The sequence below is a fragment of the Psilocybe cubensis genome, chromosome 6 (genome assembly GCF_017499595.1).
Source record: "Psilocybe cubensis strain MGC-MH-2018 chromosome 6, whole genome shotgun sequence".
NCBI classification, from domain to species: domain Eukaryota; kingdom Fungi; phylum Basidiomycota; class Agaricomycetes; order Agaricales; family Agrocybaceae; genus Psilocybe; species Psilocybe cubensis.
In genome coordinates this window covers 1-15598 of record NC_063004.1, presented here as the reverse complement: position 1 = coordinate 15598, position 15598 = coordinate 1, and the positions used below count along the sequence as shown (strand labels likewise).

Genomic DNA, 15598 nt, shown 5'->3' with positions numbered 1-15598 from the left:
TCATTCCATGCTTGCATGATCAGACTTTGAGAAGGCAGTGTGAAAAACATATAATTTAAACCGAGAGATAAGTCGTTTGCTACATCAACCGGAACTACAACACCAGGACTACAATGTACACTAGATCTATACTGGCCAGCCAATAAGAAAGAAATTGGGGTATTGAGGTGTACAAATGAAACTGCGTCTGTTTTAGTCATGGTGAGTATATCGTCAGGAATAGAGTTGGGGAAAGCGGGTCTTACCGACGTAAAAGGTACTACATTAGACCGCGCGTTTAGGCTCTTGCCTTTCCCTTTCCCTTTGGATTGTTGTTCTTGACGGGAGCTCTCCCCTTCCCTTTCTTCTTGTTGTCGACCTTGTTGGAAGCCTTGGTTTGAGGCTTGCGTTGCGAAGGCGTCGACGACGACTTGGGTTTCGAAGGGCCAGTTTTCTTGGCCTGAGGTTGAGGAGCCTTGGACGAACTCTGGCCAGACGAAGTCTGGGTAATTAGAATAATAATTAGTATCCAAAGTTATGGGTGAAGGGTTACGAAAACCTGCCTTCTTGCCCACATATCCAAGGTTGAGCTTCTTAAGACGTGCATTCAAGCCCTTATCAATAAGGGATTGAATCGACGGACCTGGTTTGGTCGCGTCGGCCATCTCGACATCGGCTGTAGCCGCGGTCGACCGCTTTTTCTCAATCTTAATTGCCAAAGCGCGGTGGCGCAATTTGACAATTTGTTTGATATGAGAAAAGATAGCCGGCAGTATAGTTTGCAGCGCACTGCACTCGGCTTTCTTTTGCGGCGACGTTACCCACTCTGCTATGCGACGAACTCCCTTGTTGTCTGTAGAGAAAACGGGGAGCTTATAGCTGGACTTGCGGTCTTCGTAAGTTGTCTTAACGATGACCGCAGCAGCTTCATAGCAAGAAGCGAGTGCGCATTTATCCTCCCAAAAGGCCAGTTCGTCCTTTTTCGCCTGAATGGCGCCGTCGTTAATCGCCTTTTGGAAGACGTCACGAGCGGTGGAGAACGTAGTAGAGACTCGAAGAGCCTCCGCTGACCCGGCATCCGCGAATTCCTTCGTGAGTTGGAACTCGGGAGCCTTCACCTTAAGGCGATTGGGGGTGCTGCCTGCGCTAACGGCAAGTTCAAGGCGCTCAAGGCTAGCCCTGACTGTTTCCCTCTTGTCGCACCACGATGCGAGGTTGAGGAGAAACTCCCTAAGGGCAGCGCGATAGTCAAAAAAGACGCAGTCTATTATTTGATCAACGGAGCGGCACTCAGCTATTTTCTTGATGACCACAGTGGCCAGCTCGTCGATGAGAGCGTTTTGGCGGCCTGCTTCATCGTTGACGCCGAAGACGGTGTTGTTGACGACGGCCTGGGTGAGTGCGTCCAGGGAGGGGGACATGGCACGAGAGAAAGCAGCAGAATATTGGGATGACATAGTGGCTGATGGGTGATAGCAAAGTCGTTGGGTTTAGGGGGGGAGCGAGCACCGAGCGAAGCGAGGTGCGAGCGACTAGTTTAAACTGGGAGTTAAAATGGAAAGAAGCCAGAGGGCTGTTGGGGGATCCCAACAACCAGCCCTTTCGTCTTTATAGACTCTTCAGTGGCTATTCGTAGAAGGAATGTTCTAGACATCCGATGACAGCGCGTGAAGTGATGCTGCGCAGCTGTCATGTATCTTACCGACTATCACAAATCTGTCAATGTTTATTGTCAAGTTAGACAGGTCTCTGATGAACAGAGTGCCACGGGTCGATGTGGCACATGGTAACCTGTCAAAAGTGGATCCAACACTTTTGTTCTTTGACATCGTGGGTTATTGACTGTGATGTGAATCACATGGATATAGATTACTCTGGTTACGTGGCTCCGAGTAACCGCGACATGGGAATATTCACATGTCTAGAGTATAAATAGCTTACCTGGGTCCTTACCTAACAATCAAACAATAGAATGATTGATTGTTGTGAATCTTAATTGGACAGTTCATGATCCGGTCCATCAAAAATGTTTCCACGGTACTAAGGAACTTTTCCCGAAGTACTAAGTAACTTTTCCCATGTACTAAATTAGATCCGGCCCTTCACAATCACATGCCGTTCGGAAGTTCACACGCCTACCTTACTTCCTACTAAGGTTAGACTTAGTTAGCTTAGGGTTGGGGTTAGGTTAGGGTTTAGGGTTTAGGGGGGGAGCGAGCACCGAGCGAAGCGAGGTGCGAGCGACTAGTTTAAACTGGGAGTTAAATGGAAAGTAGCCAGAGGGCTGTTGGGGGATCCCAACAACCAGCCCTTTCGTCTTTATAGACTCTTCAGTGGCTATTCTTAGAAGGAATGTTCTAGACATCCGATGACAGCGCGTGAAGTGATGCTGCGCAGCTGTCATGTATCTTACCGACTATCACAAATCTGTCAATGTTTATTGTCAAGTTAGACAGGTCTCTGATGAACAGAGTGTCACGGGTCGATGTGGCACATGGTAACCTGTCAAAAGTGGATCCAACACTTTTGTTCTTTGACATCGTGGGTTATTGACTGTGATGTGAATCACATGGATATAGATTACTCTGGTTACGTGGCTCCGAGTAACCGCGACATGGGAATATTCACATGTCTAGAGTATAAATAACTTACCTGGGTCCTTACCTAACAATCAAACAATAGAATGATTGATTGTTGTGAATCTTAATTGGACAGTTCATGATCCGGTCCATCAAAAATGTTTCCACGGTACTAAGGAACTTTTCCCGAAGTACTAAGTAACTTTTCCCATGTACTAAATTAGATCCGGCCCTTCACAATCACATGCCGTTCGGAAGTTCACACGCCTACCTTACTTCCTACTAAGGTTAGACTTAGTTAGCTTAGGGTTGGGGTTAGGTTAGGGTTTAGGGTTTAGGGTTTAGGGTTTAGGTTTAGGTTTAGCTATTCAATCCAATGTGTTGCTTGTAAGTAGATGTTTGTTACTTTATAGCAAGGAATACTTACGGTTAGGGTTTTTTTCTAATGCTTTACGCCTTAAGCGCTAGTATTCTTTTCATCGGTTGTAAGATTTGGATATTCTGCCAAATTCTGGATGTTCCCTCTCTTGTGAGATTGAACGTCTATGAAGTATTATCTCGTTATCACTTTCGATACTTATCTGCTCAGCAGCTTCAACTAAAGCAGAATGATAAGTTTCATTAACGTTTTGAGTTTCGGGAACAACACCACCTTTTTCAGCGATGTCTTCATCCAGTTTACGAAAGACTGTTTTCTTCCACACATTTGCAAGGTCGAAAAGATTAGTATTGCGTTTTCGCGATACTATCCAACGACTTCCGAGTAGTCCTATCTTCCTCAAATCCGGTACGAACTCAGTTTCTCCGTCCACGAGGATCTGTGTGAACAGCTCCGGGCGAACATCATCGAGGTCGTGAACGTAATTTGGATCTGGTTTGATAAGGGGTCTGGACGAGTCTGCACTATACAAACCTTTCTCGGCATGTTCATACCATGCCGACCAGTACTCGGTAACAGTTTTTCCAAGTTCAGCAGCTGAAAACCAATTCCATACCTGATCAAATCTGGTTTTAAGTACAAGAATGGATTCGTCGTGCTCTGCGACTCGTAAAGCGAATCGCTTTTCCCAACGTTCTTGTATATTCTTCTTACACCAAGATATGACTAGGTTTTCGGGATAACCGCGCATCAAATAGAGAGCGTTAAGGTCTCTAATTGCTCCGATGTAGATTTCCTTGGTACTACATAGCACGGCTAACCTGGATAACTCTCCAATGTAGACGCCACGTTTGACGTCCAAAGGATGATGTGATACCCATGGAACTCGTTCTCGGTTGTTTCCTGTCTTGACAAAAGGCTTCCAATGAAGTTTTCCAGACTCCTTGAATATGAAAGCATCGAGAAATTGACATCCCGACGAGGAAACAGCCCATTCGATAACACAACCATCGAACTTTATTGTTTCTTTAATAAGATTAAGTGCAAGTGCTTCGGACTCGGCGTAAACAATTGCGAAACAATCGTCGATGTACCTTCCATAGAAGGCCACGTTTGGGTGGTCTAAGATTTTTGACTTTATTTCAAAATGGGCTCCAAAGAGGTTAGCAAGGTCCGGAGAATCCGCGACGCCCATTGCGAGGCCATTTTTTTGTCTAAAATATCTAGACCCATGTTGTGTTATCAATTGCGTATTGCCAATCTCGATAGCACGTTTAAAGATGCCCAATTTAACCAAGTTATTCTCTAACGAATTTGGATTAATATGGGCTAATGCAGTGTTTTCTTCCGAAGCGTTGAGTAACCATTCCTCGTACATACTACAAACGATTTCGATGCACAAGTCCAACGGAATATTGGGATAGAAAGCAACTACATCTCCAGTGACAAAATACCATTGTCTTTTGGAGTCTATACGCAATTGGCTTAATCTCGTAAAGAGATCCTTCGTTCCGTGTATGATTGAAGGAGTCGATTTAATAATCGGCTTAAGCTCTTTTGATACAAACTTGGCTGCAGGATTAAATACTACAGAGTGACACGGAATTATGGGCCTAAATCCAGTAGGTTTCTTGTGGATTTTAGGTATACCATGAAATTGAGGATACTTGAACGATGATCCGTCTTCCGGTACATTCGATAGAAAGAATCGAGACAACCCAAGTTCAAATAGAAACAGATGTTCATCTTCGACAGTACGTGCGAGCGTTTGCATCTGAATCATTTTGCTCTTCATAACTTCTTGCGCAACTTCGAATTCTAACTCTTCGTAATTACGTTCATCTTCAAGAAGATTGAGCTCATTCCTTAATATCCAGTCGCGTTCAGACACCGCGAGGCCAAGATTCTTATCTGTCATCGTAATAACATAGTTGTTATCGATAAGAAACTTACGGATCTTGTCCCTTTTAGGAGAGAACGCGTGCTTTCGCATCTCCGTAAGGGCTTCTTCCGGGATACTTGCGATCGTGCGTTGCACGTACCGACGTCCCATCGAAAGGCCAAGTTCCATATATTGCGGTAATACAGGAGGTTTCTCTTTCTTTTTTGAGCTTACTCCATAATCTGGATCAAAAGGTTTATTCATGCCTTCCTTAAACAAAAAATAGATACGCCATCTTATTCTTCGTTGGAAATCATTCCATGCTTGCATGATCAGACTTTTAGAAGGCAGAGTGAAAAACATATAATTAAGTCCGAGAGAGAGATCGTTTGCTACATCAACAGGGACAGAAACACCAGGACTACAATGTACACTACTACGATACTGGCCAGCCAACAAGAATGATATTGGAGTATGTAAGTGTACGAAAGAAACTGCGTCTGTTTTAGTCATGGTGAGTATATCGTCAGGAATAGAGTTGGGGAAGGCGGGTCTCACCGACGTAAAAGGTACTACATTAGACCGCGCATCTAGGCTCTTGCCTTTCCCTTTCCCTTTGGATCGTTCTTGACGGGAGCTCTCCCCTTCCCTTTCTTCTTGTTGTCGACCTTGTTGGAAGCCTTGGTTTGAGGCTTGCGTTGCGAAGGCGTCGACGACGACTTGGGTTTCGAAGGGCCAGCTTTCTTGGCCTGAGGTTGAGGAGCCTTGGATGAATTCTGGCCAGACAAAGTCTGGGTAATTAGAGTAGTAATTAGTATCCAGAATTATGGGTGAAGGGTTACGAAAACTTGCCTTCTTGCCCACAGATCCAAGGTTGAGCTTCTTGAGACGTGCATTCAAGCCCTTATCAATAAGGGATTGAATCGACGGACCTGGTTTGGTCGCGTCGGCCATCTCGACATCGGCTGTTGCCGCAGTCGTCCGCTTTTTCTCAATCTTAATTGCCAAAGCGCGGTGGCGCATGTTGACAATTTGTTTGATGTGAGAAAAGATCGCCGGCAGTATGGTTTGCAGCGCACTGCATTCGGCTTTCTTTTGCGGAGACACTACCCACTCTGCTATACGTCGAACTCCCTTGTTATCTGTAGAGAAAACAGGGAGCTTGTAGCTGGATTTGCGATCATCGTAAGTTGCCTTAACGATGAGGGCAGCAGCTTCGTAGCAAGAGTTGAGTGCGCATTTATCATCCCAAAAAGTCAGCTCGTCCTTTTTCGCCTGAATGGCGCCGTCGTTAATTGCCTTTTGGAAGGCGTCACGAGCGGTAGAGAACGTAGTGGAGACTCGAAGAGCCTCCGCTGACCCGGCATTCGCGAATTCCTTCGTAAGTTGGAACTCGGGTGCCTTCACCTTAAGGCGATTGGGCGTGTTGCCTGCGCTAACGGCAGATTCAAGGCGCTCGAGGCTAGCCTTGACTGTTTCCCTCTTATCGCACCACGATGCGAGGTTGAGGAGAAACTCCCTAAGGGCAGCACGATAGTCAAAAAAGACGCAGTCTATGACTTGGTCAACGGAGCGGCACTCAGCTATTTTTTTGATGACCACAGTGGCCAGCTCGTCGATCAGAGCGTTATGGCGGCCTGCTTCATCGTTGACGCCGAAAACGGTGTTGTTGACGACGGCCTGGGTGAGTGCGTCCAGGGTGGGGGACATGGCACGAGAGAAAGCAGCAGAGTATTGAGATGACATAGTGGCTGATGGATAATAGCAAAGTCGTTGGGTTTAGGGGGGGAGCGAGCACCGAGCGAAGCGAGGTGCGAGCGACTAGTTTAAACTGGGAGTTAAATGGAAAGTAGCCAGAGGGCTGTTGGGGGATCCCAACAACCAGCCCTTTCGTCTTTATAGACTCTTCAGTGGCTATTCTTAGAAGGAATGTTCTAGACATCCGATGACAGCGCGTGAAGTGATGCTGCGCAGCTGTCATGTATCTTACCGACTATCACAAATCTGTCAATGTTTATTGTCAAGTTAGACAGGTCTCTGATGAACAGAGTGTCACGGGTCGATGTGGCACATGGTAACCTGTCAAAAGTGGATCCAACACTTTTGTTCTTTGACATCGTGGGTTATTGACTGTGATGTGAATCACATGGATATAGATTACTCTGGTTACGTGGCTCCGAGTAACCGCGACATGGGAATATTCACATGTCTAGAGTATAAATAACTTACCTGGGTCCTTACCTAACAATCAAACAATAGAATGATTGATTGTTGTGAATCTTAATTGGACAGTTCATGATCCGGTCCATCAAAAATGTTTCCACGGTACTAAGGAACTTTTCCCGAAGTACTAAGTAACTTTTCCCATGTACTAAATTAGATCCGGCCCTTCACAATCACATGCCGTTCGGAAGTTCACACGCCTACCTTACTTCCTACTAAGGTTAGACTTAGTTAGCTTAGGGTTGGGGTTAGGTTAGGGTTTAGGGTTTCGGCTCGTGATTTTTTACGGGCGTGGACCAGTGCAAGCAATGGGCGCTACCGTACAGGCAAACGATCACTACATACCGCTCATGACAAAAGAGCAGGCTATTGCCTATTAAGTCCTTTACCAAGGGACACTCTCATGCCATTGGACATGGCAGGCTAATACCCTTTAAGCCCTTTACCAAGGGGCGCCACATCAGCCATTACAGCCACAGGTTCATTTCCGGCGACGAACTATTTGTCCATCCTTGTGTTAACTCCCTTTACTAAGGGGAGGCCGGGTCACCCGCGTTTTAAGCGGTTCTGGACTTCGGGCCGTCCTCGTAAGCAGCGAGGCGCGGTTTAGATACCAGATGTGGGTTTCCCCACTCCCAAGACTATATCTTAAGATCCGAAGACCCCACTACCACCTAGTCGTTGAACGCTTCCGTCGGCGTGACCGTTACGGATTCGCTGCTGATTATCCATTCCAGCTTTCGCTGAATCTTGGGGATTGTTACCATACCCGGTCGCCACCGGTGCCTAGGCTGTTTCCAGCGGTCGGCGGTACCCACAAGCTTTAGGACGTCCCAGCAATTCGGTAGTGTCGCCGGCTGCAACCGACTTGCCAGGAGCGTATCCAGCAGAGCTGGTCCTGACAACCCCCAGTGTACTCTCACCTGATGTCCATACCCATTGAAGAACTGCGCGCCCTCGAATTACAAAGTCATCATAGCTGGATATCCCCGCAGCTAGACTAAAACGAGTTTGTATGACCTCCGTAACGGTTTTAGGGTTTAGGGTTTAGGGTTTAGGGTTTAGGGTTTAGGGTTTAGGGTTTAGGGTTTAGGGTTTAGGGTTTAGGGTTTAGGGTTTAGGGTTTAGGGTTTAGGGTTTAGGGTTTAGGGTTTAGGGGGGGAGCGAGCACCGAGCGAAGCGAGGTGCGAGCGACTAGTTTAAACTGTGAGTTTGAAATAGAAAGAAGGCCAGAGGGCTGTTGGGGGATCCCAACAACCAGCCCTTTCGTCTTTATAGACTCTTCAGTGGCTATTCTTAGAAGGAATGTTCTAGACATCCGATGACAGCGCGTGAAGTGATGCTGCGCAGCTGTCATGTATCTTACCGACTATCACAAATCTGTCAATGTTTATTGTCAAGTTAGACAGGTCTCTGATGAACAGAGTGTCACGGGTCGATGTGGCACATGGTAACCTGTCAAAAGTGGATCCAACACTTTTGTTCTTTGACATCGTGGGTTATTGACTGTGATGTGAATCACATGGATATAGATTACTCTGGTTACGTGGCTCCGAGTAACCGCGACATGGGAATATTCACATGTCTAGAGTATAAATAGCTTACCTGGGTCCTTACCTAACAATCAAACAATAGAATGATTGATTGTTGTGAATCTTAATTGGACAGTTCATGATCCGGTCCATCAAAAATGTTTCCACGGTACTAAGGAACTTTTCCCGAAGTACTAAGTAACTTTTCCCATGTACTAAATTAGATCCGGCCCTTCACAATCACATGCCGTTCGGAAGTTCACACGCCTACCTTACTTCCTACTAAGGTTAGACTTAGTTAGCTTAGGGTTGGGGTTAGGTTAGGGTTTAGGGTTTAGGGTTTAGGGTTTAGGTTTAGCTATTTAATCCAAAGTGTTGCTTGTAAGTAGATGTTTGTTACTTTATAGCAAGGAATACTTACGGTTAGGGTTTTTTTCTAATGCTTTACGCCTTACGCGCTAGTATTCTTTTCATCGGTTGTAAGATTTGGATATTCTGCCGAATTCTGGATGTTCCCTCTCTTGTGAGATTGAACGTCTATGAAGTATTATCTCGTTATCACTTTCGATACTTATCTGTTCAGCAGCTTCAACTAGAGCAGAATGATAAGTTTCATTAACGTTTTGAGTTTCGGGAACAACACCACCTTTTTCAGCGATGTTAGGGTTTAGGGTTTAGGGTTTAGGGGTTAGGGTTTAGGGTTTTAGGGTTTAGGGTTTAGGGTTTAGGGGGGGAGCGAGCACCGAGCGAAGCGAGGTGCGAGCGACTAGTTTAAACTGTGAGTTTGAAATAGAAAGAAGGCCAGAGGGCTGTTGGGGGATCCCAACAACCAGCCCTTTCGTCTTTATAGACTCTTCAGTGGCTATTCTTAGAAGGAATGTTCTAGACATCCGATGACAGCGCGTGAAGTGATGCTGCGCAGCTGTCATGTATCTTACCGACTATCACAAATCTGTCAATGTTTATTGTCAAGTTAGACAGGTCTCTGATGAACAGAGTGTCACGGGTCGATGTGGCACATGGTAACCTGTCAAAAGTGGATCCAACACTTTTGTTCTTTGACATCGTGGGTTATTGACTGTGATGTGAATCACATGGATATAGATTACTCTGGTTACGTGGCTCCGAGTAACCGCGACATGGGAATATTCACATGTCTAGAGTATAAATAGCTTACCTGGGTCCTTACCTAACAATCAAACAATAGAATGATTGATTGTTGTGAATCTTAATTGGACAGTTCATGATCCGGTCCATCAAAAATGTTTCCACGGTACTAAGGAACTTTTCCCGAAGTACTAAGTAACTTTTCCCATGTACTAAATTAGATCCGGCCCTTCACAATCACATGCCGTTCGGAAGTTCACACGCCTACCTTACTTCCTACTAAGGTTAGACTTAGTTAGCTTAGGGTTGGGGTTAGGTTAGGGTTTAGGGTTTAGGGTTTAGGGTTTAGGTTTAGGTTTAGCTATTTAATCCAATGTGTTGCTTGTAAGTAGATGTTTGTTACTTTGTAGCAAGGAATACTTACGGTTAGGGTTTTTTTCTAATGCTTTACGCCTTACGCGCTAGTATTCTTTTCATCGGTTGTAAGATTTGGATATTCTGCCGAATTCTGGATGTTCCCTCTCTTGTGAGATTGAACGTCTATGAAGTATTATCTCGTTATCACTTTCGATACTTATCTGTTCAGCAGCTTCAACTAAAGCAGAATGATAAGTTTCATTAACGTTTTGAGTTTCGGGAACAACACCACCTTTTTCAGCGATGTTTTCATCCAGTTTACGAAAGACTGTTTTCTTCCACACATTTGCAAGGTCGAAAAGATTAGTATTGCGTTTTCGCGATACTATCCAACGACTTCCGAGTAGTCCTATCTTCCTCAAATCCGGTACGAACTCAGTTTCTCCGTCCACGAGGATCTGTGTGAACAGCTCCGGGCGAACATCATCGAGGTCGTGAACGTAATTTGGATCTGGTTTGATAAGGGGTCTGGACGAGTCTGCACTATACAAACCTTTCTCGGCATGTTCATACCATGCCGACCAGTACTCGGTAACAGTCTTTCCAAGTTCAGCAGCTGAAAACCAATTCCATACCTGATCAAATCTGGTTTTAAGTACAAGAATGGATTCGTCGTGCTCTGCGACTCGTAAAGCGAATCGCTTTTCCCAACGTTCTTGTATATTCTTCTTACACCAAGACATGACTAGGTTTTCGGGATAACCGCGCATCAAATAGAGAGCGTTAAGGTCTCTAATTGCTCCGATGTAGATTTCCTTGGTACTACATAGCACGGCTAACCTGGATAACTCTCCAATGTAGACGCCACGTTTGACGTCCAAAGGATGATGTGATACCCATGGAACTCGTTCTCGGTTGTTTCCTGTCTTGACAAATGGCTTCCAATGAAGTTTTCCAGACTCCTTGAATATGAAAGCATCGAGAAATTGACATCCCGACGAGGAGACAGCCCATTCGATAACACAACCATCGAACTTTATTGTTTCTTTAATAAGATTAAGTGCAAGTGCTTCGGACTCGGCGTAAACAATTGCGAAACAATCGTCGATGTACCTTCCATAGAAGGCCACGTTTGGGTGGTCTAAGATTTTTGACTTTATTTCAAAATGGGCTCCAAAGAGGTTAGCAAGGTCCGGAGAATCCGCGACGCCCATTGCGAGGCCATTTTTTTGTCTAAAATATCTAGACCCATGTTGTGTTATCAATTGCGTATTGCCAATCTCGATAGCACGTTTAAAGATGCCCAATTTAACCAAGTTATTCTCTAACGAATTTGGATTAATATGGGCTAATGCAGTGTTCTCTTCCGAAGCGTTGAGTAACCATTCCTCGTACATATTACAAACGATTTCGATGCACAAGTCCAACGGAATATTGGGATAGAAAGCAACTACATCCCCGGTGACAAAATACCATTGTCGTTTGGGGTCTATACGCAATTGGCTTAATCTCGTAAAGAGATCCTTCGTTCCGTGAATGATTGAAGGAGTCGATTTAATAATCGGCTTAAGCTCTTTTGATACAAACTTGGCTGCAGGATTAAATACTACAGAGTGACACGGAATTATGGGCCTAAATCCAGTAGGTTTCTTGTGGATTTTAGGTATACCATGAAATTGAGGATACTTGAACGATGATCCGTCTTCCGGTACATTCGATAGAAAGAATCGAGACAACCCAAGTTCAAATAGAAACAGATGTTCATCTTCGACGGTACGTGCGAGAGTTTGCATCTGAATCATTTTGCTCTTCATAACTTCTTGCGCAACTTCGAATTCTAACTCTTCGTAGTTGCGTTCATCTTCAAGAAGATTGAGCTCATTCCTTAATATCCAGTCGCGTTCAGACACCGCGAGGCCAAGATTCTTATCTGTCATCGTAATAACATAGTTGTTATCGAAAAGAAACTTTTGGATCTTGTCCCTTTTAGGAGAGAACGCGTGCTTTCGCATCTCTTTAAGGGCTTCTTCCGGGATACTTGCGATCGTTTTAATAACGTACCGACGTCCCATTGAAAGGCCAAGTTCCATAAATTGCGGGTAACATTGGAGGTTTCTCTTTCTTTTTAGAGCTTACTCCATAGTCTGGATCGAAAGGTTTATTCATGCCTTCTTTAAACAAAAAATAGATACGCCATCTTATTCTTCGTTGAAAATCATTCCATGCTTGCATGATCAGATTTTTAGAAGGCAGTGTAAAAAACATATAATTGAGTCCAAGAGATAAATCATTTGCTACATCAACAGGGACCGAAACACCAGGACTACAGTGTACACTAGATCTATACTGGCCAGCCAATAAGAATGAAATCGGGGTATTGAGGTGTACAAAAGAAACTGCGTCTGTTTTAGTCATGGTGAGTATATCGTCAGGAATAGAGTTGGGGAAGGCGGGTCTCACCGACGTAAATGATGCTACAGTAGACCGCGCGTCTAGGCTCTTGCCTTTCCCTTTCCCTTTGGATCGTTGTTCTTGACGGGAGCTCTCCCCTTCCCTTTCTTCTTGTTGTCGACCTTGTTGGAAGCCTTGGTTTGAGGCTTCCTCTGCGAAGGCGTCGACGACGACTTGGGTTTCGAAGGGCCAGCTTTCCTGGCCTGAGGTTGAGGAGCCTTGGACGAATTCTGGCCAGACAAAGTCTGGGTAATTAGAGTAATAATTAGTGTCCAGAATTATGGGTGAAGGGTTACGAAAACTTGCCTTCTTGCCCACAGATCCAAGGTTGAGCTTTTTGAGACGTGCATTCAAGCCCTTATCAATAAGGGATTGAATCGATGGACCTGGTTTGGTCGCATCGGCCATCTCGACATCGGCTGTTGCCGCAGTCGTCCGCTTTTTCTCAATCTTAATTGCCAAGGCGCGGTGGCGCATGTTGACAATCTGTTTGATATGAGAAAAGATCGCCGGCAGTATAGTTTGCAGCGCACTGCATTCGGCTTTCTTTTGCGGAGACACTACCCACTCTGCTATACGTCGAACTCCCTTGTTGTCTGTAGAGAAAACAGGGAGCTTGTAGCTGGATTTGCGATCATCGTAAGTTGCCTTAACGATGAGGGCAGCAGCTTCGTAGCAAGAGTTGAGCGCGCATTTATCATCCCAAAAAGCCAGCTCGTCCTTTTTCGCCTGAACGGCGCCGTCGTTAATTGCCTTTTGGAAGGCATCACGAGCGGAAGAGAACGTAGTGGAGACTCGAAGAGCCTCCGCTGACCCGGCATCCGCGAATTCCTTCGTAAGTTGGAACTCGGGTGCCTTCACCTTAAGGCGATTGGGCGTGTTGCCTGCGCTAACGGCAGATTCAAGGCGCTCGAGGCTAGCCTTGACTGTTTCCCTCTTGTCGCACCACGATGCGAGGTTGAGGAGAAACTCCCTGAGGGCAGCACGATAGTCAAAAAAGACGCAGTCTATGACTTGGTCAACGGAGCGGCACTCAGCTATTTTTTTGATGACCACAGTGGCCAGCTCGTCGATAAGAGCGTTATGGCGGCCTGCTTCATCGTTGACGCCGAAGACAGTGTTGTTGACGACGGCCTGGGTGAGTGCGTCCAGGGTAGGGGACATGGCACGAGAGAATGCAGCAGAGTATTGGGATGACATGGTAACTGATGGGTGATAGCAAAGTCGTTGGGTTTAGGGGGGGAGCGAGCACCGAGCGAAGCGAGGTGCGAGCGACTAGTTTAAACTGTGAGTTTGAAATAGAAAGAAGGCCAGAGGGCTGTTGGGGGATCCCAACAACCAGCCCTTTCGTCTTTATAGACTCTTCAGTGGCTATTCTTAGAAGGAATGTTCTAGACATCCGATGACAGCGCGTGAAGTGATGCTGCGCAGCTGTCATGTATCTTACCGACTATCACAAATCTGTCAATGTTTATTGTCAAGTTAGACAGGTCTCTGATGAACAGAGTGTCACGGGTCGATGTGGCACATGGTAACCTGTCAAAAGTGGATCCAACACTTTTGTTCTTTGACATCGTGGGTTATTGACTGTGATGTGAATCACATGGATATAGATTACTCTGGTTACGTGGCTCCGAGTAACCGCGACATGGGAATATTCACATGTCTAGAGTATAAATAGCTTACCTGGGTCCTTACCTAACAATCAAACAATAGAATGATTGATTGTTGTGAATCTTAATTGGACAGTTCATGATCCGGTCCATCAAAAATGTTTCCACGGTACTAAGGAACTTTTCCCGAAGTACTAAGTAACTTTTCCCATGTACTAAATTAGATCCGGCCCTTCACAATCACATGCCGTTCGGAAGTTCACACGCCTACCTTACTTCCTACTAAGGTTAGACTTAGTTAGCTTAGGGTTGGGGTTAGGTTAGGGTTTAGGGTTTAGGGTTTAGGGTTTAGGTTTAGGTTTAGGGTTAGGGTTTAGGGTTTAGGGTTTAGGGTTTAGGGGGGGAGCGAGCACCGAGCGAAGCGAGGTGCGAGCGACTAGTTTAAACTGTGAGTTTGAAATAGAAAGAAGGCCAGAGGGCTGTTGGGGGATCCCAACAACCAGCCCTTTCGTCTTTATAGACTCTTCAGTGGCTATTCTTAGAAGGAATGTTCTAGACATCCGATGACAGCGCGTGAAGTGATGCTGCGCAGCTGTCATGTATCTTACCGACTATCACAAATCTGTCAATGTTTATTGTCAAGTTAGACAGGTCTCTGATGAACAGAGTGTCACGGGTCGATGTGGCACATGGTAACCTGTCAAAAGTGGATCCAACACTTTTGTTCTTTGACATCGTGGGTTATTGACTGTGATGTGAATCACATGGATATAGATTACTCTGGTTACGTGGCTCCGAGTAACCGCGACATGGGAATATTCACATGTCTAGAGTATAAATAGCTTACCTGGGTCCTTACCTAACAATCAAACAATAGAATGATTGATTGTTGTGAATCTTAATTGGACAGTTCATGATCCGGTCCATCAAAAATGTTTCCACGGTACTAAGGAACTTTTCCCGAAGTACTAAGTAACTTTTCCCATGTACTAAATTAGATCCGGCCCTTCACAATCACATGCCGTTCGGAAGTTCACACGCCTACCTTACTTCCTACTAAGGTTAGACTTAGTTAGCTTAGGGTTGGGGTTAGGTTAGGGTTTAGGGTTTAGGGTTTAGGGTTTAGGTTTAGGTTTAGCTATTTAATCCAATGTGTTGCTTGTAAGTAGATGTTTGTTACTTTGTAGCAAGGAATACTTACGGTTAGGGTTTTTTTCTAATGCTTTACGCCTTACGCGCTAGTATTCTTTTCATCGGTTGTAAGATTTGGATATTCTGCCGAATTCTGGATGTTCCCTCTCTTGTGAGATTGAACGGGGGTTAGGGTTTAGGGTTTAGGGTTTAGGGTTAGGGTTTAGGGTTAAGGGTTTAGGGTTTAGGGTTTAGGTTTTAGGGTTTAGGGTTTAGGGTTTAGGGTTTAGGGTTTAGGGTTTAGGGTTTAGGGTTTAGGGTTTAGGGTTTAGGGTTTAGGGTTTAGGGTTTAGGGTTTAGGGTTT

The 15598-nt window shown here is 45.3% G+C and overlaps 2 protein-coding genes across 2 annotated transcripts; both read right to left on the bottom strand.

Moving 5' to 3' along the window:
- Positions 1-277: 277 nt before the first annotated feature.
- Positions 278-1436, bottom strand: JR316_0006576 (uncharacterized protein; the record flags this gene model as incomplete). Its single annotated transcript, XM_047892322.1, has 2 exons — positions 278-481; positions 555-1436. 2 exons carry the CDS (start codon positions 1434-1436, stop codon positions 278-280), a joined length of 1086 nt encoding a protein of 361 aa, XP_047747604.1.
- An 11094-nt stretch (positions 1437-12530) lies between these two features.
- JR316_0006575 (uncharacterized protein) lies at positions 12531-13689 on the bottom strand (the record flags this gene model as incomplete). The annotated part of the gene is made up of 2 exons (XM_047892321.1): positions 12531-12734; positions 12808-13689. The coding sequence occupies 2 exons, from the start codon at positions 13687-13689 to the stop codon at positions 12531-12533; spliced, it is 1086 nt and encodes a 361-aa protein (XP_047747603.1).
- Between the last annotated feature and the right edge of the window lie 1909 nt (positions 13690-15598).